Here is a 26,866-nt window from a genome sequence, read left to right on the forward strand (position 1 = left end):
AGAATGGAGCTGAGCACATGTGCTTTGCTAAATCATTCCCTGAATAAATAAAAGTTGCATTTAAAAACCAAATCTGCAATAAATAGCACCTCATCAAAGATTTAACTTGACTGCTACATAACATTTTTGCTGCAGAATCAGATTAGAGGCTGGGAACGACAGAATGGTAACAGCATTACAGAGAGTTGGAGGCTTTGCAACATCAAGGATGCATAAAAAATAGCTTTGTGCTAAAAATATCTCAGCCAAGGACTATTTGTGGAACAGAAGCAGAGAAGGATGCATAATATTTCCATGTTCATCAGATCAATTTAAAACCTTTCAAATACTGTCCTGATTTAGATGGCTTCGTGAGAAACACAGTGGACTATTTTTTTCTGGACATTTCAGTATACCTCAATCATTGGTAAACACCACAGGGCAGTGGTATTAGGTGTTAATAAGTTGTTATAAAACACAAGTCTTTACTGGTTAATGATTGCAGTTATTGTAATATTAGTTTTTATTTTAGCGTCTGTGCATTCTCAGAGTTAACAAATCTGTCTTTATGAGTTCTGATTATTCTCAACTGTCAGATTGTGTAATGATACGTGTCCTATTCACCATCCAAACACTGTCACTCCATTAGATGGACTGACTTCAACTCTTTTATAGAAATTCATGTTTACAAGAAGATGAAGCATGCTGACTTTTATGATTTGCTGATTTTAGTCGCGCCAACACAAGGTTTGCATTTGTAAAATCAAATGAAGGGAAGTATATTGAAAGCTGTCTGACCTTGTCATTTAATGTGTTACAGGCAGTCCAAAACTTTATCCAAAAGGATAAAATGTGTTTGGTGACAAAACATCAACATCTACTTTACGTATTAATGTTTAATTATATACAAAATGTCATGGTCTCCAGTCAGTAACTCCTGTGACTGTTGAATAGTAGTCTGCACTCTCATGGTTATTATTTATCTTGAGCTAATAACTTACCACAAGAGTGATCATTCGATCACATAGGATCAAAATATGCATGTGATATATGTAGTTGAAAGACTATAGATATACTAAATAAACAGTTTACCCTAACTTTAAATGGATTGACACGTTCATGATTTACAATGAACAACAAGTTTTGTTACTTTAATGTAGGAGTAATACGAGTATTAACAGCTGCACCTACAGCAGGGGCAACAGTAAGTTGGTGTTGGGGTATCACGGTTCTGTCATTCTGTATTATGATATGAGGTTGTGGACATTTGTATCAGTGTCATTTTAAAATATTTAACAAGACAAAAAAAGTCCGAAAGCCTACTTTGCTTCTGATTATCATTTCTTTTTCTTATTTTTTTATTCATTCAACCTTTATTTTAACTTGGTAATACATTGAGGTAGGGACCTCATTTACAATAAAGCTGAGTACAGAGAAGAACCCCCCCCCCAAAAAACAAGAAGACACAAATAAGAAACAGTAAAATATGCCAAATAGCAAAGAAGGAGCAAGAGTTAGGAATAAATACTGTAGGTAGCGTTTAATTTAAAGCAAATTAATCAAATAAGGTGAGATTTATTACTTAAATTGTAATTTGTGTTTAGTGCCTATTAGCCAATAGCAGCATGTGATCATGGTAAACTAACATGGAGGTTAAACAGTATACCTGCTAAAGATCAACAGGCTGTCATTGTCATTGAGAGCATGTTGTTTCTCTGACATTTGTCACAAATCCTCACTGTATACTTCCTCACAGAGCTGCAACACTGCAGACTACCCTTGTCTGGTTTAATGTATGTCTTATGTCTACATACATGAATACAATGATGACAGCACTGGAGAAATGTTTGCTTTTACCAATGGCTGCTATTTATTTGTATTATTGCCAATGATCTTTTCAAATTAACAGAATTACAGTTTTACTGGCTTAGTGTATAGTACGGAAAGCCATTTAAGATAGGAAATAGAAATAGTAAACATTTTTGTTGTCTGAAAGTGAGGAATACAAATATACTGTTTAATACACAGAGTTGTTTATTCCAGTGGTGGGTTAGGACCCATGTTGGAGATCTGGACATGTTTCCAAAGTGACCTTTAAAATCAACATTTCCTGCACTACTCATTTCCAAGTCTGAGTTGTACAGTACAGTCATAGGACTGGCTCGCCCCTCTATCAGCAGGATGTGATTTGAGGGAGAAGTATGTATTCATTAAATACCCAGGGGGCAAAATGTCAGCAAGGTCCTGTCCTAATTCATTCCAACATCAACGCCAGAGGCTCGACTGCAGCCTTGATTATACCAATTTACCTTCCCACCCACCCAAAAGGAAGACATGTAATTACACTATTTACACTGAAGAGCTTTCCATACTGTAGTCCCTGAAAAAACACGCTAGCCTTGTTTTTCTCCTGCATTGCAGAGATTAAAAAGTATAATACATTTTCAATTCACCTCTCAGTGGCACTGATGTAGAGAAACATTATAGCACAATGATATATGCAAGGACTGTGATAGAGGCTTTATGTGGAAAAATAATGTATCTTTGATTGTTACATCATAACCAGGTTACTGTTTGGTAACTGTTTGAACTGCTGGTTGGATCCATGTCTCCCTCATTCTGCGTGCCGAAGGGTCCTTGGGCAAGATACTGAAGCACAAATCGTCCCTGCCAGCTGTGCCGGCAGTGTGTGAGTAGTTGAGACTATGATATTAGTATGATAGAGAAAGGGTTGCACATAGATGCGCTGTATGAATATGTGTGAATGGATACTGTACTGTTAAGCACTTGGAGTGCTCATTAAGAGAAAATGCTGTATAAATGCAGACTATTTCCTTCAGCAGACAATTTTTGCTGAACACAGGTAATTTTAAGTGATTGCAAGATTTCTCTCAGTATAATATCGAGGAAACTCTGAGTGTATTTGAGGTTTTTTTTTTTTTATCATTGACAGTTTCATTATAACAATGTGTCAGGGTGAAATCATTCTGACATATGAAAAGGAATCTCTGGGGTAGTGATGAGCCCAGAGAGAATAACTCCCCGACTCTGTAGCCCCCCCCCCCCCCCCCTAAGCTTTATTGGCCTTAACAGTGATCTCAGCTCACCGTTTAGCTGTTCGTCCCACAGGTTTATTGTTTCTTTTTCATCTCTGCACCCTCACATTACTGTTTTCAGTTCGCAGTGAAAATGTAAAACCCACTGCTGCTCAACCTCAAGCATTCTGAATACCCACTGTGTTCCACCTCAATACGTGTTCAAGCTTCTTTTTCCTTTGTCTATTTTTTTGCGTTATCTTAAGCTGCATTACAATTAGCTCTCGCTGTGATTATAGTTTTGTTGCTTTTTTAGTCAGATCTGTACTTAATTTTAAAGAATATTATTCCACTTTGGAAAACACATCTACATTTTTGGGGGCAAATCATAGCTTTTGCTTAGCTGCATTCATTTGACAGCCAACATGCATTGATGCACCATGGTGACATTTTTGGATACTCTCTGTGTCACTGCCTAAATCCATTATATCTACATAGTGACTGTCTTAATTTCACTCCTATTGAGATGCGCGGCTGAATGAAACCTGCTGATGTTGACATGTGGTGAAAACAGAACGGACCTGTGTTGGAGATTGTTACATATGTACAAAGGCCATATTGTCCAGAGAACTGTGTCACTGTGTGGATGAAGCTTAAGAATAGAGACGCTTCAGCCTAATGCGTTGCAGTGGCTTGTTGTATTCTATGTGCAGTGTCAATGTGCACTTGAAATTTCTATACATCCCCCAGGAAGCCTAGACAATGCTGATCCAAAGTAACAACATCACCATGGGTATATTTGAGGAGGTATCCACTCTGTAAGACACATTTAGTATAACATTAACAGCTACTTGTGAAATGTTTTAAATCCTCATTTACAAATTCACACTTACAGAGGAATCGAGGGTAAGTCATGGGAGCAGCGGCCTTGACTCCATACCTTCAGAGGGGGAGAAATAAGAACTGTTGAACAAACAGACAGGGGATCACCTTTAACATATATGGTGTGTGAGGAGTTTTCCTGTGATATAGATGTGTTATAGTCAGCTGAGTCACCCTTTTCCTTTCCTTTCATTAAAGTGAAAAAAACCCACCAGACATACACGTGAGGGAGCAAGAGATAAACTCAGATAATGCAAGACTAATGAGGAAAATGGATGAAGAGCCCCATCTACTGGCTACGTATGGAGAAACACGTTGATGTTGCCACACAAAGCCACTAGGGGACTGGAACATGCTGCAGGATTTGTGGTCATCGGGTTTAACTGAGGGTTAACTGGATTTTCAGAGTTACAAACCTGGTTAACAGCAGGGTAAATCACCATGGTAACTAATGCTGAGCCACTAAACTGTTGCGGAGCAGTTCAAAATAACAGATCGAATCCTAAAGTATCCAGATTCCTGACAGTGTTGATGCTTTTATTCTTATTTTATCACTGCTGCTCAGAATAACACGAGGAGGCTGGGTGATGATGAACTGGAATCAAAACTAAACCCTCTGATGTCTTTTATTAGAAAAAGGTCATCAAACTGTTCAATATTTCCCATGGTTATGAATGAATATGACGGAGCTCATCACACATTTACTTCTTTCTGCTTTTTTTTAACTGCATCAAATATTCATGATAGTTTCTAGTTACATGATCATATTGTGTACACTTCACTTTTGGATGTGATGTTTACCTGCAGGTGTTATTCCCTCATATTAAGTACTACATTCATGCCTCTGATGAAGTTGCTTATATATATATATATACAATTTAAAAGTGTTTATTAAACTTTATATAAATATATGAAAACACAAAAAACAACACAGGTGAGACTAAAACATAGTGTCCCCTTTAAAAAAACACAATCATATTCAATTCCAGTAGATATGATTCTTTGCAGTTATGCAGTTTGTCTATAATTAACTCAAATGCATTCTCTGTCATTGAAGTTGCTTATTATTAACTCCTCCTCCACATGAATATACCTGGAAAGAAAACTGCGACAGGTGATAACCAGCTTTGCAGAACAGGTTATCCAGGATTGCCAGATATCTTTTTCAACTAGATGGCTCTTATTGACACAATAGAATGAAAAGAATTAGGTAACTGGAAAAATGGTCCAGTGGAGTGACTCTCAGAAAAGGCCCTTTTGTCACAGCACTGGAACTGAAACACCATCAACAAAGTTGTTATTTTAACTGATATGACACATCAGAACAGTTATTTCAGGTTACTCTCTTAGTGGAAGTATATCTAAACTAAATAAATGCATAGTTTATATAGCACTAACAAATAAAGAGAATAATTACAACACAGTTAAAAGGCTCAGTGTGTAGAATTTAGTGACTCTTAGTGGTGAAGTGTCATGTTGCAGCTGAATACCCCTCACCTCACCCTCTCCTTCCAAACATGAAGGAGAACCTGTGGTAGCCTTCAGTTGTCATAAAACTCAAAAGGTGTTTAACTTGTCCAGTCTGGGCTACTGTAAAAAACATGGCAGCCTCTGTAGAGAGGACCTGCTCCAGATGTTAATATAAAGTATTTAAATATAAAGGGAACATTCTAGGTTAAAGAAAACAACAATTTGTACAATTTAGATGAAACACACTAGTGAAAACATCGCTAGGATTATTTTATATTCAGTTTCTGCCAATAGATCCCTTCAGCTGAATCTTACACACTGAAACTTTAAATATACAGAAAGCCAAACCTAAACAAGTACATCTCGAGCTGCTTTCTCGAAGTGTCCACAGATCTTAAATCCTTAGAGTAAGATTTTCCAAAGTTTAGGAGGCTCAGCCTCGAGCCACAGTCAGTGACCAGGAGACTGTAGAGACCTGCTGTAGAGACCTGCTGCAAACAGAAGATGCCCAGTGTAGGCAGCATTCTGACCAATAACAGCTCTGTAGGTGAGCACAAAGACTTGGAATTGGATTCAGAATTCCTTGGAGAGCCAGTGTAGTGTAATTACAATCTGTGCCATGACCTTTTGGAGGACCTGGTCAAGAGATGGAATAAGCAGAATGCTGGACAAATTCTAAATGATCCTGCAAATCAAACAAACTTTACTGCAGCAAATATATAAAATGCACTCCAGAAAGAATAATGACAACCTGGAAGAAGTAAGTGCAAAAAAAACAGGAGCAATTTGTAATTTATGATCAAAAGCCTTCATAGCCATTTCATGGGACTAGTGAACAAACTTCTTTTCTTGGCAAGAAAATGTGTAAAATGTAAAAAATGTGAAATATCTTTAGAATAGAAAAAGCCCAAGCCACTTACCACCAACAGTTAATGCAAATAATACACACAAAGAAGGATTGGCTGTTAGTAAAGAGGAAAACACACTATATGCAAGTCAGTCTGTGTTGGAGGTGTAACTGAGGGTTCGGAAATCAGTTTCCTCACTCAGGCCTGGAAGTGTTATTGCACTAAATTTGAAGAATCCAAAAATGTTTCTCTGGACTGGTCTGTTCCCAACTCCATCAACGTGTCTAAAGAATAATTGCTGCCATGTGCTTTTGTCATTGGATAGTTTACATTCTGCCTGTTTGTTGCATGTCTAGCATCAATGCAAAGGGAGACACACAAGTCTGTCTTTTGAATGTATTTTGATTTGTCCAGGATATAAAAACAAGTACATGGGTATTTGTGATGATATGCAACGTAAGTAGTATTTTACAGGTTTACTGAAGTTATTCATTGCACAATCTTCCTCTGCCTACTTGACACCAGCACAGCCAATTTCCAGTAAAAACAAAACTTTCAATTTATGATTTATGATTAAAGTGTATGGCGGTCATACGTCCAACTGCTTCACAGTGGTAGTGATCTGCTTACACCTCTAGAGGGCAGTGCTGAATCACATTTTACATCCACCACGTCCCTCAATTCTTTTTACTATCAAAAATTCAACACCCAAAAAGCCTGGGAAACATTTCCAGAGACCAATCCAACTCTATCAGCTCATCTTAGACTACCAACACTATTTGTTGCTTTAATGGGTTTGTCCCTGACTTTGTCTCTATTGCACAGAGAATCTTTTTGTTCAGCTGTGTGTCAACCTGCTATTATTCACTGTGTATACATGCTCGACTGGGCTGAAGGACAGAGACAATGAAAAAAGAGCAGATTTAACTCATTCTACAAAATAACATAATAGATAGAGATACATTTCTATCTTTAATGGAATTTTAAAAATGTATTAGTAATGTCCCGGTAGGAAGGATGGTTCAGGGTTATCTTCACTTTGTCCATCACTGCAAACTCTGTCGACACTGACAATTTTTTCATGTTTGAACCAGTCCTCAGATCAGGAGTGACAATCAAAAAAACTAAATTAATTGAATGATCCTGACTATTGTAGTGACCCTGAAGTACAAAGGGAGTGGAAATGTTGTTGTTATGACCTTTTCCAGCATGAACACTGACCTTGTCAGTAGCAGCAGACCTCATGGGGACCAAAGCTCAGTCCGAAAGTCCTATTAAGATTAGGCAAAGGGTTTTGGTTAGGCTGTCCACAATGAATGGAAGTCAAAGCAAAGTCCCAATAAGGATAACTGCTGAAACCTGTATGTGTGGGTGTGTGTGTTGACGTCCGTGTTGCTCCACTGAAAAACGAGCACTTCAATCACTTCCTGAACACATAATAACGTTCATTGGGAACATGAGTAAGTGTGACATTGTGGGCAGAGTTGAACACTTGATCTAGTTTAACTTAGTAGTTGGACATCTACAATGAAAAGAGAAGATTACATCGTGTGTTGTATTAGTTCGACTTGGTACTTTATTTTTCAGTGCTAGAATATTTCACCTGATGAGATTTGACATTTCACTTCATTTTTGACCTCAAAATGGTGGTCCTGTGCTTTTGGAAAGCCCTTTATCACAGTTATGACAGTGCTAGTTTAGTTCCATTTGGTTTTCCCTCTTCCAGGATACTGGAACCTGACAAACCCAGTGTAAATAATTACATTAATAACGGCCTGATTACTGCTTCATTTCTGTGGTGTTGTCATACTGGCTGACTGTCATCGCTTGCTGGGACAACAGACCTTTGTCCCAGCAGATATTTTGGCACGTCATGGCAGCAAAAGCACATGATAACATCACGATAACATTATCAATGACTACATTCCATTTAGGTGAGCTAGTTCCAGGGCCCTGGTATTGTGCATATTTGCTCACTGGCATGGATTAATAGAATTGAGCTTTTCCTGCTACAAAAGTCTGCTGTCTGTATCAAAAAGGTTTAGAAGGTAGCCACTGCTAATGTCATTTGTGATACCCGCTGTTCACCTGCTCTGATGTCAAGAAGTCTGAGACAGGTCTAAATGTGAGAACACGGTGGTGGCAGCAGTCAAAACTGATGTGGGTTTATTCTAAGTTTTATCAGTTCATGCACAGTGTTCTGACTTTGCTGTGAACATGATTCAAAAACAGCATGAGAGCAAAATTCATACAGACAAAAATCGGAGTAATTGTAAAATCTGCACTTTGTATCAAGCAAGCCTTCATGTAATTCAACAGCTTGTTACTGCAGCTCAGCATGGTGGAGTAGAAGTAATTGTGTGTGATGGTTAAAGTGAGTCACAGGAAGCCAAACTGGTTGCGAAAGGGCTGGAACCATAGCTTGTAAGAAATGAAAAAAAAAAAAAAAACTGACGGACAATTCTACTGGACACTTTATATCTCTTATACCAACGAAGAAGATAGTTTTTCCTAGTGAACATTCCCATTAAGCTGATACAAAGCACAGATAGAACAAGCACCGTCATTTATTGAGAGTTATTAGCATACTATTGTCGGGGTAATCAGGACGTTGTACAGACAATACAATGAACAGGCCATAGCAATATGTGGAAAATAAAATTGAATACGTGGCACAGAACACCCAAAGGACCAGCCACAAGGTAAAATAGTTATTGTAATATTAACCTGTGAGCGCTTCCTTGACTCTTTTTTTAGATAGAAGTATTTGGTTCCAAAGTGACAGTTCACCTCAGGCCACTGTTTAAATGTCATAAGAAGGGAGTTTGTCTAACTCAAGGTGTCAGCTGTGGGGATAGCACAGATCGGGACACTATTTCAAAACCAGTGTATGTGAGTTGGAGTGAAGAGACGTGAGGAGAGGCTGCACGCTGGTCCTGCTTATTTCCAAACAAGTACATTTGCTTACACAGTGTGCTATTATAGAGGGGGTTACAGGATTGAACAGATGCACTGTAGGTGTGAAATCTTCAGTGGGATTATGATATGCAAGATTAACAACAAACTAACTGTTTACTCCTCTCCCCTACAGCTACGCTGCAGAGACTGATCCATAATAATAATCCCCAGCTGGAGAGCAAACAACATCTGGGCGTGGAGAGAAGGGAGAGGGACAAGTCTCAGCAGGGTTGGCAGCAGATGGTGACACTGCAGCAGCACTTCTCCAGGTAGCACCTTCACCACAGCATGCTGATATCTTTACTAAATCCTGACTATAGATGTTACAGGCCTCAGGGAGCACTGATGGATTTAGCTTAGAAAGAAGTTTTGTGTAGCACACTCCTCAGCCCAACTTGTGTCGAGCATGTTTCACTGGCATAACAGACCCAAATCTCTGATCAAGCCGCTGCTTCGCCAGTTGCATTATGAGTGAGGTAAGCACCAGATTTTGAACTGAAGAAGGAATCTATGAACACACAGCATGGTTCTGCTGCATCTTTTAATTGTTGAAAACAAGCAATGAAAAACGGTAAAAAACATTTTTGACCTTTAAATCAAAGACATGTTATCAGAGAAACTAAATTTAGTTATCAAAGAAGTACATTCTATTTCAAATTAAAATAAACTTGACAAACTGGTGCATCAGTTTTGTGCTGCAACATACCGACAGATACCAGTATATCTGCAATAAGGCAGGACTAGCTAGGAATAAGTATAACAGTTGTATAGTAAATGTGATTTGAAGGCCAAATGAGGGGCTCATTCAGAACAACCCTTCTTTTTTGTATTCACAAATAATCACTGTTATCTTTTGATGGCTTTGGGCAACAGTGGTCGGAAATAGCTAATGTGCAACACACATATGAAACTTGGAGCTAAACTGATAAGAGGATTATCCATTTCACAAGATAGTGATAATGTCTGGCTTGCTGTTGATACAGCTAATTTAAGCTGGGTGATATATATATATATATATATGACCTAGTTGGTGATATAAACTGTATACTGTAGGCAGTGTTGTAAATATCCTGTGATTTACACTCATACAAATTAGATAAGATCATTAGATCATTGTTACCACCATGATGTTTTTACCCCTGTCCCTTTGTTTGTTGGTTGATTTGTATGTTTGTAAGCAATTATACAAAAAAAAAAAAACTGAACTGATTACCATTAAACATGTTGGAAGGGTGTGGTATGGGTCAAAGGACCCATTGAATTCTGGTGTGGATCTGGATCAGGGGGCGGCTCTAACATTGGTGCGGCTTGAATGAATTTAACGAGACTGTTAGGCCATGGCCGGATTTTTTCTGTGAGGCACATTGTTTCAGAAAGTTTCCCCCCTGTCTCATAGGTTAGATAATAATAAGTAATGGATAAAAAAGCAGTGGCCACAACTCAATGACCAAAATCACCCAACAGCAATGCAAGCAAATACCAAACATCTCTTGTTATAAACTGCTGCAAGTTGACACCCAACAATTTCATTAATGTGAGAGCAAACTATATGTGGAGGTTGTGTTTAAAGGAAAACATCTACTCAGTTTTATTGGACACTAAAACTTGAGATAAAGTGTCTGTACCTCTGCAGTGAAACACTACTGCTGCGTTCCATCGTATTGATTTCCCCTCTCAGGATGTGATAAAGGGAAATAATAACCAGCATTATGTCCAGCCAACTGTTACATTGCAGCCTCATGATCCAGCTTTCATCCATTCTGCATATGCTCAGTGAAGTTTGAGATGAGGTTCCAATGATTTGTGACTGTGTTTTAATTCAGCCCTGCCAAGGAGACAATAATAGAACTTCTGCACAGTATTTAAAAAAAGGAGACATTTATTTTCCTTCTTCTTGCAAATTAGTAGATGGTGTCAGTCAACTGTAGAGAAACATAGGCCTATAATTATTAAAAAGCCCCACACAAGTAAACATTTACCTAAAAAAATAGTGGTTCAGTGTTTCAACTGAGTAACATGTTTTGTTTAAATCACACCCTCTAATTACTTTAAATCAATCTAATCTTGTTGTGTCTCATAGGATCTTCTCTGTTTCATAATTCATTCATTCATTATTTATTTACACATTTATTAGGGCTCATTTAACAACAACAGGTGTTACTAATAACACTAATTCATCATAAATTAACATCAACAGGTGTTACTTATCACATTAATTAAGCCTCAATTAACACTCACAGCTGAGTAGTGTTCACATTAATTAAAATAAATGTTTGAAACTCAACACTTGAGTCAGGTTTTTTTTGGAATGGGCTATTTGACATGAGAAGACTTGGGTAGTTTCAATGTGATACTACATTGTCTTTTTGTCAATGCAAAGACAAAAATCCAGTGTTCATGCGGCAGCGATCCTGAAGTGACGTTTAACACAGAGAGACAATCAGACTGCATACGTGTCTGCTGGCAGGCCAGTCATGAGACTGGGATGGCATGGACAGTGCACGGCTTGTTTTTCCCCTTTTCACTCAGCTGCACATTACGTTCCTCATGGTCCACAGAGAGACCTGCAGAGACCCACTTTCCCCTCACTGCCCAATTACAAACACAAAACGATGTGAACTGAGCAGACTGAGGTTAGACTCATTTCAAATGAGCAGCATCGGTGGGAAAACAACATGGGGTAAGTGATGACCAACTGGGGGAAACGTGGAGGCAATAGATAAATATTACAGAGAATAACATGCATGTTGAGAGGAATCAGGTGGACTTGTGTGACTTTACTTAAAACAGAAACATGGTTTTATTTTGGAAATTTAAAAATTAAAATTAATCTGTGTGTTTTATGTGTTAATCCTAAATTTTTCTGTAGGTTTTTTAGGTTAGTCTCTCATTTTACTTAAATTAAGTGTATTCACAAAATTACCCTTTCTGCACTACTTCTGTGAATTATTATTATTAATATATTATTATATTATTTCCTAAGATCAACATAACCATAACACGTTAAAACAATGCTTTAATGTGGTTTGATCCTAAGAATTGCTTAAATGTAATTAGTTCGTTAGAATTGAATGTTTTGGTTTTTGGTGGAATTGGTTTTTGGTGGAATTGGCACATTAAAACACAGTTACATTTTTTATTTTATTCTTAAAGGAAAAATCCTTTACAGTTTTGCCCTGTTTTGTTATGATCAATATGTAAATTAACATTTTCTCATGTAATTTTAAAAAGTGTTTTTTGACCGAACAGAAGAAAAAAAAAAGTATAGCTGTTAATTTTTTAATAAAATTGCAGTCAAAAATGTGAAAAAAAAGCTAGAGCCACTGTGCTCAACATTTTCACATTCCAAAAGAGGATGAAAACTTTTTGGGGATAAACAAGTACCACCTCTAAGCCTCTGGGTGTGCAATTCCCATGACAGCTGTTGACTTACATTCAAGTACTGACATTACGACGCGCTGTCAATTACAGTGGTGCTCCACTGACTGGGTCACACCCCCTTTATAACAGTAGGAATTGAGCGAACCCTTTGTGTTAAGTTTGTATTTAACACAGATAATAGAGGTTTGCAAGCTTGTGCTAATGTTAGCAATAACTCCCACTGAACATTCTTTAATGTGATTTCAGTTCCTGCTGAGTCATCAGCAACTCTCACTTATTTTCATCATGCATTACTACACAAAGGAGCGGGTCAAGCTAGTGCTAGCTGCCTCTCATAGATCCCGATGGGGCGTTGATAAATGACCAGCCTGTCAAACATCATAGCAGCACTCTGTACATTACTTGATGATTGTAATAACAATGTGAATGAACTTATGCTGCCTTCAAACGAGACTGTTTACCGTGTTTAAGAGAAGGGTCTACATGAACGGTCATCTCTCATTGTATTCATTGGACCTCAGAATATCCTGAAAGCTCAGAGTGCACGAGTTGTGATGCGTCTGCTGTCATTTTCAGAAATGGCCAAAGTGAATTTTTCACTGGTTGGTTAATATATTGTGATGCAGATTCCAGTAGGAAGTACTGAAACTACTGATATGGTCATTAGAAACAGCTCAGATCAGACTCTGGTGTCCAATCTGAAGTAATATTACAACTATGTGAGGGTTAGGGGTTAGATATTGGGGCAAACAAATTACAGTATTGACACTTTCATTTGAAACCAAAAGTTTCTATAACATTAATGCAGGTATCTGCATTATTTTTTTCTGTCATAGCAGAAAAAATAAGTACAATGTATTTCTTCATTTTGATTAGTATAAATGTAACACTATAAATAGAAACATTTTCACATGACAAAATGACAAAGCAAAATAATTGATTGATGTCCAGTTAGAGTAAGCTCACAAAATCAACTCTTAACATTTACATGAAAATGTTTATTGTTTTATCTTTTCAAGAATTACCATGTGCCATCTCCACATCCACAAACTACAGCCATTGACTCCATTGCACAGTAGTTTCTGCAGGAGGCCTTTCACATGAGGTCTATCATAAATTCAAAGTTTTACAATGTTTTATCTGGTGTACACATTCAGACCATAAGTGCTTCTGTCACAGCTGTGTAAGTGCAGGCACTTTCAGCGTGAGTGACCCCCAGACTTACAAAACATATTCAAATCAAATGATGCCTTGTTCTGGAGATCACCTCACTGGCTGTTTTCAGTTTGGCCGGGCTCGTTTCAGGTCAGCGGCAGTGACTTGGGGCAGGAATGCCAGTCGTGTGCTCACAGTCAGCAGCTAGTGCTAATGGCTGTTCTTTACAAATCCAACAGGAAAATGCTGCTCTGGGAGTGACGGGGCTAAATGTCATGACTGCATCTATCAAGCATGCACAGCTTGGCGGAAAAACAATCACCAGACAAGAATACACTGATACACAGGAAACAATTTGAGCAAACATCGACTTCAATATTATGGCTGTTCTGAAGACTAATGTAAAGCTATTATATGTCTGTTGTCTACTTGACTGTTAAGCATGTTTGAAAATTAACTCATTTAATTTGCATCAGGTAATTCCTAAAATGGAAAACTGAAGCTGCACATTTTTTTTACATGAACAATACAGACAAAGTTAGCTACTAGCTGGTGCTTCTAACAGCTTAAGAGCCAGACATTTCCCTCAGGTGTTAGCAGAGGCCAAAACAAGGCTAAATGAATGGTAATGTTTCTTTACAAAAGTCTTTGATTATATCATCTTTGTAAGATCATAAAATGTCCATGTGTTCACATTTAATTTCCGCTGCCCCCAGCTAAATTTTCTTTTTCTTTATCCTCCGATTAAATCTTGACACAAAGCATATTGTGTACAGTGTAATACACCATTAATGGGGGTGGCTCCGGCTCAGGGGGTAGAGCAGGTCGTCCTTCAATCCCAGTCTTCCCCATTCGGCATGCCGAGGTGTCTTTGGGCAAGATACTCAACCCCAAATTGCCTGATGGCTGTGCCGTTCTCGTAGAATCACTGCATGAATGTGTGTGTAAATGGGTGAATGTAAAACTGTACTGTAAAGCGCTTTAAGTGACTAGACTAGAAAAGTGCTATATAAATTCATATTTCTAGCTACATAACATGTTATCAGCAGATTTGCTTGTTCATTCAGTGGATGAGGTGTGTGCGAACAGCAGTTCTCAAATAATTACCATTCCTAAATTGCTTTCTGGCACTAATCAGCATTGCATTATTGGGAACAGATGTGAAAAAGTCTAAGCACTGTGGGTCAGGTCATCTCGCGGAGAGCTGATCCAGTGCTGATGTTGAATATTCATGCAAGTCATTGGGAATGATGAAGTCTGAAGGTGGTCTATCAAAGTGAAATGCCCCTTAACATCAGAACCTCTATCACCGTGTTTATCAGCTTCGCTCTCCCTTCGTTCTCAACCTCTGCATCCAATTAACAATTTCATTACTGTGTCCACTGGGCTGGAAAAATCATGTTGTACTGCAGACACTGTTAACTTCACAATTAAGTTATAATTAGTGACATAAAGGCTCAGTCAATGATAAACAATGTAAACAAAAGTTGCATCCCCACCTCTAAAATACAAAACCAGGTTGGAATCAGCTGTCAGTCAAAGAGATTGACATGTACATTGATATACATGTACTGTATGAACTAACAAGAACTGAACAGACTTATATTTATATATACAAATTCACCCATTATCTACTCACCACTCATGAAGGCTGGGTTGAAGTGTTTGAGTCCACAAAACACTTCATTTTAAGACCAACACACCCATGGGTGCTGAGACACAAGTGTATTTGCTATTCAAACAACAGGGAAAATGACTGTTTGGTTGGAAACAGGAAGTTATGCACTTGCTGCCGCTTTGCACCGGGTCTATTGGGTATTTTGTTTATCAAAGTCAATTAACGTTGGGCCTTTAAATGGCTTTTAAATAGTAATTAGCCCTGATGATTATTTATTTTGAAAGGTAACTATAAACCTTATTGATATATTCAAGCATTTCTAGGACTTACAATCAGCCAACTCCCATTCAGTGGGCTATACACTGAACAGTTTACCTTTTTGTCTTGAATGCAGCATGGAGGAGACGGTGCGAACACTTCTTCAGAACCAGGACTCACTGGAGGGCCCCAAGGTGGACCCACTGGACCTTATGAAAGCATACAAGGTACAAACACACATATGTTATATTTGCCCTCATTTTAATTTGAATCAAGGGAAATCCCTTCTCCACATTTTGAAAATTGTTCAGAATTGGCAAATAAAGGTTCTGTTTGGAAGTGAAACTGTAGACTGTGTCGCAGAGTGCAATATTTATTTTTTGCACTCATTTATTTACAATTACATCTCCTCAATACAAATGAATTTAGATTTTTAATGACAAGGAGATTATTACAATAAAATGTCGAGTTAAATTTGGTTTCTTTTGAGTGTGAAATGTGTCAAATCAGTGCTCATCCCAGTGAACAGTGTGCCTTGCTTTTCCTGGACAGGATATGACATCAGACCAAGCAGTTGCACAAATCTAGTATTCTACTTTTAAGTATCGCCCTCTAGAGGTGAAGTTATTAACAATGTGACAACTCACCCATGCGAGAAGATGCCCTGTGATGTGTATGTAAAAAAATGAAGAAAGGGGACGAAAAAGAAAAAAGGGAAGAATGATCAAAAGTGACTGCTGTGGTGTTGCATGGTTTCACAAACTGTAGCATAAATGCATCTCAATAAATATCCAGTCATGGAAGTGTATTGTAGGGAACCCTCATCACAGTGAGCATTTATTTAATAAGTCCAAGAGAACATTCACAACCTTTTTTTTTTTCTTGACCTATTTACATTACATAAATAATAAAATATCTCATTCAAATTCTTGTTACTAAACTCCATGTATGACGTATAATTTAACCTCAAATGTTACTTCTTTAATTTAATAGTTTACTTTGTGGAGAACTACTTTGTGTCTCCAGATGGAGATAAATCCCTCTGTATAAACAGTGATGTACACACTGTCACACACACTTCAGATGGTCAGCTCTGGGGGTTGGTGGGTTTATGAGTTTTATAGATGTTGATGAATGTGTGAACTTATGAATCATTAAGCAAGGTTTAGGTATGGGTCTTATGTAACTAAGCCTCAGTCTTATATCATTTCTATACCTCCTGTTGTCTTTTGAAATAAATAAGTATTTTTTAATATTTGGTTTTAAATATTTTTTTGTAACTGTTCAAAATAATTTAGATTTTTTGGTGCTCTTATTGTGTATTATGCAAAGTGCTAAATAATGCATAATTACAAATAGTCACATTAAACATCTTAGTCTCATACAAACAAATTCCCCCTGCAGGGTTAAGTCAAACACAAGACAAGCACAAAATGTACGACACTTGATGATTCATACAAAATACATTGCTGAAATGATCTTTTCCACAGTAAAACACTGTAATAAGTCATCTAAACAAACAGAACATGAGAGTACCCATTAGAGTACCTCTATACAGGCAAATCTCAATCTAAAAGGCTCACATATCAGCTTAGCTCGCCTGAGTTTTCTGCCTCTGTACATATACATGCTGGTAATGTCGAATTAGATTCAAGACAACAGTGACAACACGTCTGTTTATTGATCGGACTAGTTTGCATTTACCTTCATATTTTTGCAGTGTCATTTAATTTCATGTCTTCGTCTAACTTCCAGAAAACAGGCATGAAACTTATAAACTATTTAAAACTAAATAAATGTCCTGTGGTTTGCACTGAAATATTAATGTTGCCCGATGCTGCCAGATGGTTAAAGAGTTGTGGTTGTGTCAGTTCTCAATCATGATGATGTGACTTGCTGCAGACGAGTTCTGTTCCTGATGAACAGATGTCTGTGGAAAAAACAGTTTCAAAATAACCTGAATATGAATAATAAATGAAAGTGAAAAGCACATGAACCACTGGGAGAAGTCAAGGCTTCAATTTAATTTGTTTCTAACAAATGCAGAATCACAAAGACACACACAAATCCTATCTGACCCTCTCCCACTACGAGCACAACCATCTCCAGCGGATGCTGCATCACTATGGAAAGCTTCTAAACTGTTAGAAGATATTGTCTCATGAATCCCCTACATACAGTAGTCCTGTTCTTCAGATTAATGAGCAGACACATAGCATCCCACTGGAATCATTTTTCTGTCCATCTACTGAACTGAAGTCTAAAATTCACAGTTTCTTTGGCTTTGACTCGGTGGACCTGCAGTGTGAGTAAATGATCTGTCTCTCTTTGGCTGGTTAAATGTTGTGCTTCCTTCACCAGCCACTCGGAAACTTTGTCTGCCATTTCACACTAGGCATAAAATATACATGCAGCTTGTCTGAGCGTTTGAGCCAGTGAGACTGACCTTACAAAGAGCTATAGCTGTGGACGTGACCCAGCATGAGAACACATAAAGTCAACTGATTACTATGCAAAAGAAGAATTTCCATTTCCTCCTCAATCCTGTGGGCTTTCAGCGACCAGTGGTGTTGGTGCCTAAACCTGACCAAAGATCGAGTGAGGAATTCAAATAATAGTGAGGAAAAAAAACAAGAGATAAGAGGCAACACACACAAACACTGCACCAATGAACAAGCTCCATTCTCACCACATGAGCTACAGTGTTACTATGTTTTCGGGTAACGTGTTTTCAGCAGCAGACATATCTCCTCCACATTCCTGCCACTGTACAAAAACAAAGTAATCTTGTGCCGGTGACATAATTTACCTTTATACCTGCCTGACCAAGTGCATGCCAGTCAATCATAGCATTTTACTCTGTTTTTATAGCACCAAATAACTAACTGAACACTTGAACATACACCAACTAAGATCCACACATCCACACAGTGGAATGAAAGACTTAAATTCTGAATTTATCAAGACTATTAGAAACAGAGGCCAGATTGTTTCTGCTACTGGAATGAATACCATCATTTATTTTGGCCATTACTTAAGAATTTATTGTAAAATGCAGGACACTTGTTAAAGCTGGAAGCATTGACCTATTGGTGTCTAACTACTCAAACGGGGGGTAGTTGTTTTACAAAGGGTTTTACTTTATTATGACTGGATCAAATAAACCCTTTGTTGTGATACAGCAAAACTTTGAAGTACAGCAAAGTAGAAATCTTATTTATGCAGTATTCAACGTTGTTAACTGGAGCTTTATTTGATATGTAGAATTTATTTTAACTTTCTTTGTGACTTTGAGACGCACATCTTTGATCCACACTCTGTGTTCCAGGACAAACTCCTGGAGGAAATGTGGAAGCAGCAGGACAGTTTAGAGGGTCCTACAGCCACAGCAGCAGAAATGCCCACCTCGCCTGAGGCCAGCGGAGGATCTGAGGAAAATTCAAAGGACAGCAATCCCCTGCTAGAGCGACTCAGAGCCCTTGAGGTGAAATGGATTGCATGGTCCACTTCTTACACTTCCAGAAAGTTTTCCTCACCCCCTCATTAATTTCCCTGCACCCATCGTCCTTTCCCTTTATCCCCTGAAATGTCTGATTGATCAATATATTGAGGGTAGCACATGTTTAACTGCATTTTACTTGTTAGAATTGGAATTAGGACAGCACACATAGCTGTTTTTCCATGGACTGCACATTGCTGTGCTGGCTACATGAAGATCAGTTTCATCTCTGCAAGCTTTTGTGTTAGTTCTTCCATAACATTTGACTCAGACAAGCTGTTACACTGATCAATAAACTAATTATCACATTACTCTGTAGCAAAGGTCAGCATGTTGTGGTCTGTGGACCAAATCTGTCTCTCTATTGAAGTCTAGTAGTATAGTTTTTCTTTTCTGGGCTTCATCAACACATTCAGGCGTGTTGTGGAAATCTACTGCAGACCTCTGTGCTACAGCTGTGACTTGTTTTTTTTTATGGCATCCAATTGGGTCTTGTTGACTTAAAATGCTAAATTCTTGTCTTTAAATCATTAGGGAAATCAATAAGATCTAAGCATAATTCAAAACCTGCCTGAGGTAAATGTGAATCCCTCAAGAATACATGAACATGAAATATGTAATATAATATGCAATTGATATCGACACATTTTACTTTAAAATAGCTCTCAAATGATAATTAACCACTGGCATGTGTCATTCATATCGTCATGGTCTATGTGGCTTCATTTGAAAATACCAGTGGGACATGTAGATGACAAACAAGTACAATCAGTGTTTCATCATGCATCTATCATCTTGGAATACTACAGATAATGCAAGCCCATTTTGTTGAAGAGTGATCCTGGGAGCAGGGGCGCAGCAGACAAAGTAGTTATTGGTATCCAGGAGGTGATAATTAAAATACTGACAGGGTAGTTAACATTTGGAGTCAGTGTTCCAGTGAATGTACAGCACGCCTCGCTGTCACACCTTCTGTGGTAAGGTAATGAGATTGGTTATGGTCTAATATAGCCATTATTGATCACACTGCTATATCTGCTGTAGCCTACCGCAAAACCTGAAGAAACTTACAACTAAAATCTGAGTTAAATTTATTTCTTATTATCCTTTTTCTTAGTTATAGTACTGGATGTGATTTGCATATCTATTCATGTTGATCTATCGAATAATACTGTCATCTTTTTTTTTCTTTTTCTTTGATAAGTAAAACCAATTATTATATGACTTTAAGGGCAAGGCACAGAAATGTGTAGGATCCTATTTTACCTAATTCTGGTCTTGACCACTGGTTTTCTATGCTATAATCATTGTGCTCTCTTGTAAAATATCTACCTAATAATTATATTGTTTGTCCAACAGAACTTGTATTTTGAAAAGTTTGAAAAGTTGTAAAATTGTGTTGATTGCTTAACAAACTACCAAAATAACCGACATGCAGTGTGAAAAAATATCACCAGTTCAGTAAATTATTCAAAGTTATATAAAAGCCACACATGTGAACATGTAATAAATAATAAATCTTCATTGCAGATAAACCAGGTAGAGTGAACACAACGTATTCAGACTTCACTCTATTAAAAGCTTTGCACTCAACATGCACCATGGAAACAATACAAAGTGACCTTATATTGTGGCCTGTTGGAGGAGGACCCACAAATGACAAGGAATGATTCTGAAGTGTGTTCCAGAGCATTACCACAGGCCAAGCACACATCCCATCCCAAACAGGCAGGTTTAGAACAGGCTCTGCACTGGTAATAAAAACCAGTTCACCAGGATTTTAGTGTAGGTGGTGTTACCCGTGAGGAGATGTCAAGAGAAGGCACTGGGTGTCACACCTTCATCTCTAGAGATGCTGGGAGATGAGATCATATGAACCGTTGCACAAGACTACGTTGGGTGGTTGGACACAAAAACTAAAACAAAAGAAATGACAAATAAATTAAATTAAATCAAAACCTTCAAATTCAAATATTTTATTTCTGCTTTCTGTTTCCTTATAATGCCACACTAACTGTGTAGGTTTAATTACCAGCTAAGTGTGACTGCCACTCTGTCTCTCATTATCATTTAGAACAAAGTGGCCCCTAAAATGACACAAATCTTCGTGTCTACTCTGTTGCCCCAAACTGTGGTTTTCATGCAGTTTCCTCTTCATGGTGGCTGCCTTTATTTTATCCACATTTGCAATAAAACTTTGATGCTGAACCAAAGAAACATTACAGGGTTTTCCATTTAGTTTGAAAGTACTTTCATACCACATCGCACATGTAATCTGCCATGAAAAATCTGCTCCAACAACCACGAGTGAGAAGATACATAATAAAAAATAGACTGAGCTTGTTGTGGTTTTTTGACAGAGGAGGAGTCACTGACTCCTGTCACCCCCTTAACTAAAAAATAATTTTCAGTGGAATTTGACAGTTAAACAGAAAACACTGATTGATGTAATGCAATTGTGTTCTCTATTTGTCTAGCTGGGGTTACAGTTAAGATGATGCTGAGCTGTGTGAGGTCAGCTCTTCTTTGAAACCTGCCCATATCTGAGCTTCTGTGGTTTTCTGTGAACCTGTTGTTCAGAAGAGTTGCCCTCAGCACGTCAGTAAAACTAAACACCTCAGGTGCCTCTGCTTTTCAGATTTACTGGATTGATCACTTCGGTGGAAAGTCACATTCTGAGTTCCCAGAATGCTTTCTGTTCCCTGTCGGGCAAAACCGGCGTCAGTAATTGAATTATCCCTTAAGTACCTCAAGTGAGGCCTACAGACACAGTGAGGCTCTGCAGGATATTGCAAATGTAAAGCTTGATTCATTTAGGACCATCGTTGTCCAGAGAACCCACAAATCCCTCTCCCACTCTGGATCTGTCAGCCCATCTGCCTGCCTGCCTGTCTATCTGCCTGTCTGCTTGTATAAGAGGACATATTATATTATTGAACTTTAGGATTTTGCTGAAATGACCAGTTTTTGACAAGTATTTGACATGAAACCTTTGAAAACCTTCCAGCAGTGCATTCTAAAGTAATTCCTGCAGTTTATCTGTGTGTGTTTTGTTTTCACAGGCGGAGAACTCGGCTCTGTCGATTGAAAATGACAATCAGAGGAAGCAGTATGAACGCTGTCTGGATGAGGTGTGTCTCAGTGTCCTCAAAACACTTTCCAGTCTCTCTCTCTTTGTGATTCTCTCCTTCTCTGCTCCACCTTCTCTTTTCTTCTGATCATGAAAACCGTCCATATCACCGATAGGATCAATTCACTTATCTCACTCTTGGAGTAAGACAAAGTTATCTGGGGGTCAGGCCTCAGTCAGAGATGACTCCAGCTTCTGAAGCTAAGAGTCTCACATACACACCCCAACTATTATCTATAGTGTTAGTGAAGTCCATGGAGGAAAGCCAAGAGAAGGGTATATCTCTAATTGAAGCGGACAGACAAAGAGCCCTGGGCAATTTGAGAATGAGGGCTGCAGGAGCGGTCCTCACCGCTCAGACAGACAGACTCACATCACATGCACTCCTTCCCTCTTCTCTCCCTGGCAATACTTTTGATTGTCTCTCCATTAGTTTTCTTATCTTTCCTCCATCTCCCTCCAACTGGCAAAACCTCTCAAATCTTTCACTTTTTTCACCTTCACTAATGGGCTTGTTACCATGGAGACTGCTGCCTATAAGAATTTAACATATTTTGGCAGAGGACAGAAATTTCTGACGGAAGTTTCTGCAGAGGGATTCATTTCTCCTCTGCTGCTTTTTGGTCTTATTATACACAAATCTTTCTTTGGGGAACACATTCAGAAGGCTTCATGTCATGGTCTGAATGAGCTGAGGCAAGTCATTTTGATGGATGGATGAAAGAGGTGCAGGGAAATCATTTTTCTGCACACAAAAGTGGAAATGTAGTTATTATTTCCGTACCAAGGTATAATGTGTGCTTCTACTTCAGAAATCAAGATAAGCAGTGGAGACATCATTTCAGATTTGTTTTTAGCCATAAAAACAAACAAACAAACTTAACAGAAAATCTTCTGCTTTCTGTAAATACGTGAACAGGATAGAAAAGTCTGACCATTCTCATCCCAATTACACCATGGGAAGCAAATGGTATCGATAAAAGGAAAGACGTTTGTTCCGATTTTTTGACAGTATTTTGGTTTATTTATGTGATGAGGACAAAGTCACATATATTAACTGCAGGCAACTTCGATGTGATGTCACTCTATCTGGGTTTGTGATGCAACATGCTGTCAATTTGTCCTCGCAGATTAGAACATGCCTCTAGACTCTCTCTGGTGGTGTTTGTACTGGGTCATTTTCATTTATAGTCTATCTGCTTTTCAAGAAGTTTCTGAGATTCCTTGCTAAAACTAATGACCGACCTCAAAATACATTTTTTATGTATTTTTACTTTCTCTTTCTCTGCATCTCTCCAAGGTGGCTAACCAGGTGGTTCAGGCCCTCCTCACACAGAAGGTTTGTCTTTGTCTCTGCTGCACTGAAACACTGTTGGTCCATAACACCATTCGAATCAGTCAGAGACATGATGGCTTTCATTATAATGAGTAGCAGTATGTCACCAAGAAAAATTAGGATATCTCTTGACTCATTATCTTTCAAAGTAGAAGAAAATCAAAAATCCTGTGGGGTTAGTTTTGGTGGTGGTGTGAAGTGTCCCTGCAGCATCAAACTGTTGGATTTTACCCAATTTACTAATTGAGACTCTGATGCAAAGGTGTGGACTCACACTTGAGACATGGATCAGATTTGAATTGACTTGACAAAATCAAAAAAGACAAATATCAATGAATCATGACTTCAGATGTACTGTAGCATTGGAATGACTTAATTCCTCCTATGGCCAAATATTAATAAGCTTGTAATAAAAAAATGTATTACTCAACTCTTCATTTTCCAAACAACATACTTGAATCGATCTAACCAACCAGAGACATACACTAATTGAATTGTTGTGATTGCTAAAAACCCTGATTTGTGCTACATATGATATTAGCAATGTAACTGTATAGAAACAGGGTGTAAATGTGCTAATGTTCTAAGAAATGGCAAGGAAAAGAATGGCTGAGGCCATAGGGAGACTATCAAACTGAGGTTAGATGGGAAAAAAACAGGGGGAGTCCAGAGAGAAAACTGACTAGTAGTTTGCTAAAACATAAGTATCAGTAGGTAGAACAACGTCCTGACAGATGTGTGGTGACTGGACAGTCAGATGTGAAGTTGAAAGCAGTATGAGTAACATGAGCGAAGGGAGGTTGAAGTGAGGAGACCCAGCCATCAACACATTGATTGATTAACACACATAAAGACCAGTCGGTGCCAAGGTCAGACATGTGGCGTGTTGTTTATGTTAGCAAATAATTCACAATCCTGAATTCAATCCAAAAGTCTGCATTGGAATGCATTGGAAAGGTTTACAATAGATTTGGAGTAAGTATACAAGTAAGACAACTGTTTCATAATACCCAATGCAATTACAACTGCTTAGGGGTGAACACAGCATCACTTATTAGTACAATCTATATAATGATATTGGAGGTGTGGAACAGAACTAAATAACACCAGCAACAATGCAGGGCCACTAGCAAAATGAGACTTGATGACCATGAATCAATTGAGACACAAAGCTAAAATAATATGAACACAGATCAGTGGAGGAATAAAATGGAATTTGTTGGTCTTGACTTATGACTTTATAGCCATTAATAAAAGTTTACTTGTGCCTTACAAAACAATGACTACGCCATTAAAATGCTAATGACAAGCTGTTGAAGTAGCATCTGGTGCATGTGTAGTTCTCTGAAATATCTTGGTAGTCAACACGATCTGTCTGTTTTCCTGTTCCTTGGGATGTTTACAGGACTTGAAAGAAGAATGTGTGAAGCTGCGGACCCGTGTGTTTGACCTGGAGCAGCAGAACCGCATACTGAGTGTGCTGTTTCAACAACGTGTCAAAATGTCCACGGTTCCTGTCTCCCAGGTAGGAGCACATGGCGCACTGGATACAAACAGACACTGACAGATATAGCCTGCTTCAAGGCTGTTTGAATTTTACATGAGCAGTGGTCTACTTCTAAAGGTTACTAACTTTCGAAAGGACCACAAAGAGAGAGAAATCCACCCAGAATACAATTCAATTTCAATTGTTCAGCTGCACAGCTTTAAAACAGGAGCTTATTTCCCTCCATCCTCAAAGAACATCTCAGAGTGGTTTGCTCTTGTGCACTAAAGTGACCTCTCATCCAGCCATAGCTGCAAAGTGATGGTGTAGACGGTGCAGAACGGGATTCTTTAATGAAAATGCCCTCAACCATAGAACGTAAGGGATAACAGGTTAAAACCCAGGCCTTCTTGTAGTATTGTTATGACATGGCAACTGATTATTTCATTACTTACTGCACTGTGAAGCTTTATAGCTACAGTAATCAATATTTTTATGGATTACCTGACTGGACAAATTAATTGACAGGAGCCTCTAGTGGTAGAAGCCGCACGGATAATTATCATCCAGCTCTACCCGGCACCTCTCAGCTCTGCAGTGTGTACTCCTGTGTGTCACTTTCCAGATTGTAGTTCAACTGTACTGTGCATGGACAACACTTTGGTAGTAAATATCACACACACCTTTTCAGTTATCATTATGATGATACCTAAGCTTATCCTTACACTTAACTACATTAACTTAGCTACCTCTTGCAACAAGCACTTTACCTTGGCTGTGGCTACATGCTGGTTACTCCTGCACACAGCAGGACAGACTCTCAGCCTTACACACTCAAGTTACCCACAATCTATTTTCAGTATGAAAGCTCTAAAACCCATCTGTGTCACCAGCCCAGCAATAAACAGGAAATACAGTTAATGTGCTTGTGAACTAAGAAGAGCACTCAGCAGCTTAAGGAATCGGTGGAGATGGAAACAGAGCTTAAAAAAAATGAGAATCCTGAACTTATGTCTGGTCACCAGTTTTGACGATTTGTCAATTTATTTTGCAAATATAATGGCCTGCCTCCTCGAAAAGTTCTATAAATAACTTACGAATTGGCACTTGTTGCGCTGCGGCATGCACATACACTCCTGCGCAATATAGCATCAATCGACTGTTGTTGGGCTGACAATAGTCAATTGGAAAATTTGATTGCCAAACCCTACTCCCCGATGAATAAATACTGTTCAGATTGCTGAATGTCTGTGTCCGAAATCACTCACTCATTCACTAACCCCTGCTTTACTACATAGGGTCTTGTATAGTGAGCTCATCATAAAAAGAAAAAAACGCTTTCGAACACTGCTTGGCACATTTACTCTCCACGGAAAAGATGCCATTGTTGGAACATTAGGACATACAACAACAACAACAACAACAACAGCCGATGGGAAATCCCACAATAAATTTAAAATGTTGATCTTAAACTTTGAAAATATAAATACCTGTGTATATGTATGGCTTGGTTAGTGATACACTTGGTGTGTTGTACACTATTTTTAATGATGCATTTAGGGAAACAATGAGTGCACAATATAGGGTATACAAAATTTCACACGAAACATTCAGACACCACTACACCACTAAAATGGCAAGCCCACTATATAGTGGACTATACTGGGTTTGCTATGGAAAAAAGAAAAATGTATTTTTCATGAGCACAATAATGTGGGAAAGGATAATTAGATAGTGGAATAAATTGACACGCACAAATGGATTCAGAGTTATTTAGTCCTGAGTTTCTAGTTTTAGATTTGTACCTTTAATGAATTGTGCCTTCAGTCTC

The 26,866-nt window shown here is 38.3% G+C and overlaps 1 protein-coding gene across 5 annotated transcripts in view; it reads left to right on the forward strand.

Moving 5' to 3' along the window:
* LOC117754685 (nck-associated protein 5-like) overlaps positions 1–26,866 on the forward strand; it is a 61,094-nt gene that overhangs the window by 5,803 nt on the left and 28,425 nt on the right. For all 5 annotated transcript variants that reach the window (XM_034573779.1, XM_034573778.1, XM_034573775.1 and 2 more), the window contains exons 2-7: positions 9,306–9,441; positions 15,721–15,811; positions 18,913–19,068; positions 22,146–22,214; positions 23,514–23,552; positions 24,955–25,074. In XM_034573779.1, coding sequence (XP_034429670.1) covers positions 9,413–9,441; positions 15,721–15,811; positions 18,913–19,068; positions 22,146–22,214; positions 23,514–23,552; positions 24,955–25,074 — 504 coding nt within the window. In that variant the 5' untranslated portion in view covers positions 9,306–9,412. The remainder of the gene's footprint in view (positions 1–9,305; positions 9,442–15,720; positions 15,812–18,912; positions 19,069–22,145; positions 22,215–23,513; positions 23,553–24,954; positions 25,075–26,866) is intronic.

Source organism: Hippoglossus hippoglossus, chromosome 21 (assembly GCF_009819705.1).
Source record: "Hippoglossus hippoglossus isolate fHipHip1 chromosome 21, fHipHip1.pri, whole genome shotgun sequence".
In the NCBI taxonomy this organism is placed as follows: Eukaryota; Metazoa; Chordata; class Actinopteri; order Pleuronectiformes; family Pleuronectidae; genus Hippoglossus; species Hippoglossus hippoglossus.